Here is a 6,491-nt window from a genome sequence, read left to right as displayed (position 1 = left end):
GAGAGAGAGAGAGAGAGAGAGAGAGAGAGAGAGAGACATAAATAATGATGCTATGAAATAAAGAGTGGATATCTCAAAGGTCAGTGTTTCATGTGGTTCAACCATAACTGTTCTTACCTCCCAGCAGCTGTGCAAAGGCCTCAGGGCAGGTGGAGGGGATGGGAAGGGTCAACTTGTTCATGGCAACTCCATAAGCCACAGCCAAAGCATCGATTTCACGGTATGGCACCTCACCAGTCAGCAGCTCCCAGAGTAACACTCCAAAACTGACACGAAAAAGACTATAATCAGCCACAAAACCTCTAGTTAGGCCACAAAAGATAGTCCAGAGGAGGATGGAAGCTCACCTCCACACATCACTGCTTTTGGAGAACAGGGACAGCTTGATGACCTCGGGAGCCATCCAGGCATACGTGCCCGCTGCGCTCATCTTCGTGGTGCGATGCCATTCCCGAGCAAGCCCAAAGTCTGTGATCTTCAGAGTCTTCCCGCTCAGGTCGTCTCTCTCCACAGGCTCCAGAATCAGAACTGAGGGAGGAGTGAAACGAAGAACAGAGAAACATGAAACCAAAGTAGGTTGGAGATAAATGGAGCGAATTTTGGCTCTTTGCTGATATTCCTGAATAATGAAGAGGAAACAATACCAACTTCTGCATGTAATATCCAGTAATTAGTCTCGGTGGTGCTCATTAGAAGTCAAACCAGATTATTTGGCACGCAGAAGCTTTATACAAAGATTGCAAACAATATCCTTGATTTGCACTTAAGATAAAACTCAAGTGCAAACATGTGTAACACACGTTTGAGTCATATGACAATGACACAATGTGAGAACGACTTATGTACACAAAAACAAAACTGCATCTACAGATCATCTTAGATCAGAATATCAAATTCATTTTAGCCGTTATAATATTAACTCTTGCTTTTTCTTTTCCACATTCCCATTCTCATATTGTTTTGTTTTTCAAAAGGAATTTGTATTCGCAACTCATTTTACTCTACCATCTGTGACGTATTTCTAAATGAAACCGGATGTTCAATGGGAACAAAATCTAGGGCGGGATTTGATGCATCAACTGAATCACCATAATGGAGTTAAATTGGAATGCTATCCTCTTGAAACACCATTGGTACCTATTTTTTTCTTAAAAAGCTTTGAAAATGCTTTTAAAGAGGTCACAATTCATGAGTTCACGCTTGACGTAAACATCAGCACGTTGTGAAACACACGTTGGCCAGAAGCGATGGTTTATAGTTAAAAATGTTTAAAATGTGTACTTTTCTTACATAAAGCTATCATTTCATATCAGATGACATCAATTCATGCCATAGAGATGGATTAGATTTCTAAAAATTTTTTTTTTATTTTTTTTATGTAGTTAAAGTCATACACATTGTGCGCAGCATGAGAGTCAGTAAATTATAAGTGTATTACATTTTTAGGTGGAGTAACCCTTTAAAGGCCATTCGTCCATTCAAACTCTATGGTAAATTGCTACTAATTAATGTCACTTGGAAGAAACTAGCCAAATTATGCCGAAATTATTCATGTCCTAAAAACCTCTGAACAAAACAGGTAAAACTAGTGCAACCCAGATAAATTAAATATGACCCTGGACCACAAAATCAGTCATAAGGGTCGATTTTTTGAGGGTGCAAAGAAATCAAAATATTGAGAAAATTGCCTTTAAAGTTGTCCAAATGAAGTTCTTAGCAATGCATATTACTAATCAAAAATTACGTTTTGATATATTTATGGTAGGAAATTTACAAAATATCTTCATGGAACATGATCTTTACCTAATATCATGATTTTTGGCATAAATAAAAAAAATTATAATTTTGACCCATACAATATATTGTTGGCTATTGCTACAAATATACCCGTGATATTTATGACTGGTTTTGTGGTCCAGGGTCACAAATACAGTTTACATTTGTTATTGTGTTAGGTAGCCACCTGATGACGAATATAACATTTGGATTCTGAAGCAAAAACAGTTGATAATCTGTCCTAAAACACTACCTAAATAGCTATTTGGCTTTTGTTAATCTTATCCAATGTCCCACGTGACCCTCATTATGTCACTCAAAAGAAAATAAGTGTTTTCAAAGGTGGACCTAGTTGCTACATTTTGATGAAAGCAGATAAATATTTTTTGTCTTTGGAATCATGAACTGTACACACCATTCAAAAAGTCTCTTATGTTCACCAAGCAGTTAAACAGTAATATTGTGAAATATTATTACAGTTTAAAATACCTGTATATTTTAAAATGCAATTTATTCCTGTAATGGTAAAGCTGAATTTTCAGCAGTGATTACTCCAGTCTTCAGTGGAGATCCTTCAGAAATCATTCTAATATACTGATTTGGTGCTCAAGAAGCATTCTTATTATTATCAATGTTGAAAACAGTTGTGCTGCTTAATATATGACTTTACTATTACTTTTAATAAATGTAATGTGTCCTTGCTGAATGAAAGTATTAATGTCTTTCCAAAAACAAAAAGTAAATCTTACTGACCCCCAAACATTTGAACGGTAGTGCACATAAGGGAATAAACGCAATGTATTCCAGAATGGACTAATTTGAATCATTCACAATAATACCATGTATTAAGAAAGTAAACCGGGTCAATTTTGAATTAACAGACTCAGCAAAACAGAGACTTCTTGACTTTTAGAGCGAGTTGAAGCTCTATCAAATATTTATCAGCCAGTAGCATGTATGCAGGCAACACAGAGCACCAAAGAGAAACAAGATCTATTACACACACACACACACATGCTCTCTTTCACGTAATTGAGGTAAAGTGCAAACTCATCTATACACAACACAAACTTACCTTTACAACACACTTGACAAGCTTTAACCTATACTCATAACAGGCACCAGTAAACTGCATGTGGACAACAGGTTCAATATTTCACAGAAGTGGCATTGAAGGACAGAATGATCCTGGCATTGCTATTCATTGAATTCAGATCTATGTTTACTGAAGCTATCAAGATCCACACACTTAGTTTATTAGAACAAGAATTATAGAAGTCAATAGGTACATAAGTCAAAAAGGTTGGGAAAAACTAGTCACGCCACATGAGATTATACAGTTGCCATAAAGACTTAAAAGAGCTCAACTAGAGTCTAGTTCACATTTACAAACATGAGTCACACCGGATAGAATAAATCATAAATACAATGTGAACTATAGCTTTCTTTACAGTACTATACTTCATATGTGTGTGCGTATTACATTTATATATAAATATGTGAGTGTGTACTGTATGAGAGAGTGATGCTAGTCTGTGGTGCCCTGTTCTTTCCCTCCTCCCTGTATTTCCTGCTGTTTTTCCTTGTGCGGGCAGGCTATGGAAATGTTTGTGGAGTGTCAATAGTCAGCTGGACTGGTTTGAGTGGGGTGGGGACGGGTGGAGTGCAGCCTGCACTTCCATTATCACCACACATATGCAAACGGGAGCAGAGAGAGACAGGAAGAGAACACAGCTGAGTTTCTGTTTGGCCAGCACATCACAAGCTCAGGTTGAACAGGTGGAACCTTTCTCTCTTTCCCTCCAGATTATTACATTCATCAGATAGACTAATACATTATAAACTGCTGTGTCACTTTATACAATATAATGTTATATTAATATTATATGACATGCAGATAATTAGATAACTAGATGCACGTTATTTGTATAACTAGAAGTTTTGTCAATGAAAAGAAATTATGATTTATTATAATGATACTATTTACGTTTTTATTAAATAAAGATTACATTTAGCATTGCCTATATGCATTTACAATATATAGATAACAGAATATCAGACAGACAGACAGATAGATAGATAGATAGATAGATAGATAGTTTGCCCTATATGGAAGCCAGGGGTGTAAATAAAACCAAACTGTCTTTTAAAATAAAAATACAAAAATAGAAGTGAAAACAATTAGTTCACATTTTTTAGAGATGTATTAAGTGATCAATTCCTGCAATATTAGATGAAAAGATGACAAAATATAGCAAAAACACTGGATGTGAATGATCACTATTATTATACAATATTATACAATATTATAACCATGTATGTGACAAATAAAAAATCTTGAATCTTGAATCAATAGAAGGTTGAGTCAAGTTTACTGACAAGACAAGACTTTGTGTGTGTGTGTGTGTGTGTGTGTGTGATTTGATAATCATATTGGCTAAATGACTGATCTGTGTAAGTTATTTACCTGCTCAAGACTGCAAGAAAACTATTCTAAATACAATCTGTCACACTTTACAGTAAGGTTCCATTTATTTACATTAGTTAACAACATTAGAAAACAAGAACTACCAATGAAAAAAAAAACTTTAAAGAATTTATTAATCTCAACATTTACTAACACATTATCAAAATCAAAATTGTTTACTAATACATTATCAAAATCAAATCACATCTGTTCATATTATTTAATGGACCTGAGCTAACATCAACTAACAATGAACTACGCATGGGCCGATTACCGGTTTCTAGGTATACCGCGATTTGAAAATGTCAGTTTCAAAACCGCTAATATTTTCCGTTATACCGTTCCTGTGTTATGCGCTGTTTTTCATGTCTCCTCAAAGACAGAAAGTGTAGAAATCCCTTCAGGTTGAGTGCAGTGTAGAGAGTAACATGACCCTCCTCCTACTAAGAGCTTGTAACACTCCAAAGAGAAAGGAAAAATTGAAATCGCATCATATGACCCCTTTAACACAGGTCAAAAACGTTGAAGACGGACACAGAGAAAAATACTGTAGCAGGCAGATCACTCACTGGTCATGATTCACAAACTATTGGAAGAAAATCCTCAATATTGATTTGGGGCTTTATATGAATGTGGTATTTTCTTTTAATCTCGTCTCTGTATAGTTCATACAGAGTTTGGTAGCAGTGTTTCAGTGCAGTGCTGCTTTGTTTACAGCGGTAACCAAGGAAACACTGTATCTGGTGTTTGAGAAGCGCCTCCTGCTGTCACAGAGTGAATCTGCGTCTCATTCAGAGCTTCTGCTGTTTGCTTCGTTCAGGCATGTAGTATAATTTCACAAAGCTAATCAGAACAGAACATTCTGTTTTTGCTTCAAATTGGGTTATTATTAAATCAAATTATGTATATGAAATTATATAACTAAATGAATTGAAATGATATAAATGATATGTATATGAATTATATAACTAAGATTAAATAACTGTAATTACAGATTTAGGTTAAATAAAGATGTCAGTCTTTATTTTTCTTCTTTTTAGGAAACAAATCAAACAAAAAAATAAAACAAATTCTACTGTTCCTAATATTCTGTATGTTGCTCAAAAACAAAATATATTGTGTTCAGCGGAAAAAAAGTTTTTTTTTACCCAGTCATTTAAAAATAACACATTTTTGAGCTGTAACGACAATACCGTGATACCATGAAACCGTGATATTTTTGCTTAAGGTTATTATACCGTCAAAATCTCATACCGGCCCATGCCTACAATGAACATGTATTTTTATTAACTAACGTTAACAAAGATCAATAAATACTGTAACAATTTCAACAATTGCAACAACTAAAACAGATTTGTATTAATTAATGCATTATTCAATGGTAACTAATGGGACCTTATTGTAAAGTGTTACCAATATGTTTTAGTGAACTTGTTAAGCTATAATTTGATCTTTCCCTGTGTGCATTTGTGTGAGTATGAGTTTTTGCCTCTGGTGTGACGGGAGATTAGGAGAATAGGAGATGGCTGCTCACAATGTTAATAAGGCATTGTTATATGCCTGTCTTAGTGGCCATACCACCCTGAGGCACAGTTGCCACCAGAGGGTTATTATGAGGGGGTGAATGTTTGTGTGCAAGTCACAGAGAAAGAATATATAGATTGTGTGAATATATGTGTGGAGAGAGAGGGTGTTCATGGGAGTGAATAAAGAGGCACAAAACACATTCGCTGAACATGTCTGAGGTTGAATAAGCGAGGGTGTGTCAGTGATGGTAAATGTGTGTGTGTGTGTGTATACGCTGCATATACGTGCATGTTTGTTCCAATTAACTTCTGTTGTGGTTCTTCACTAAAGGCTACTGCCGGACATTCAGGGCATGCATGAAAGTGTATGTTTATGTGTTGGGATGATATATGAGAGGACAGTCACACAGGTTTTACAACTCGTAACTGTCTAACATCAAACACTCTCAAACCAACCACCGTATATGCACAGGACATCAACCATAACTCCCATTCTTAACATTGATATTTACACTTTATTCGCAGTCTATGTATCAAATTAATTAACCTGATAATGACTGATCATTCACAACATCATTTAATAATTTGTGGTTAAACCACTAAAATGTATATGAGAAATAAGATACTATGGATGTTTTTTTGAGATAATTGTCAAATTTAGTGGTTATATACTGTATATATATTGAGAGAGAGAGAGAGAGAGAGAGAGAGAGAGAGAGAGA

The 6,491-nt window shown here is 35.2% G+C and overlaps 1 protein-coding gene across 1 annotated transcript in view; it reads right to left on the bottom strand.

The window, feature by feature from the left end:
* LOC107687363 (mitogen-activated protein kinase kinase kinase 10-like) overlaps positions 1 to 6,491 on the bottom strand; it is a gene marked incomplete at its 3' end in the record, with an annotated part of 25,666 nt that overhangs the window by 721 nt on the left and 18,454 nt on the right. Inside the window, exons 2-3 of the mRNA XM_016484647.1 lie at positions 348 to 528; positions 118 to 266 (exon numbers count right to left, since the gene is read on the bottom strand). Coding sequence (XP_016340133.1) covers positions 118 to 266; positions 348 to 528 — 330 coding nt within the window. The remainder of the gene's footprint in view (positions 1 to 117; positions 267 to 347; positions 529 to 6,491) is intronic.

This window comes from Sinocyclocheilus anshuiensis, unplaced genomic scaffold (genome assembly GCF_001515605.1).
Source record: "Sinocyclocheilus anshuiensis isolate Anshui unplaced genomic scaffold, SAMN03320099.WGS_v1.1 scaffold3378, whole genome shotgun sequence".
NCBI classification, from domain to species: domain Eukaryota; kingdom Metazoa; phylum Chordata; class Actinopteri; order Cypriniformes; family Cyprinidae; genus Sinocyclocheilus; species Sinocyclocheilus anshuiensis.
Note: the sequence above shows the minus strand (reverse complement) of the source record. Positions and strands in the feature narration are given on the sequence as shown.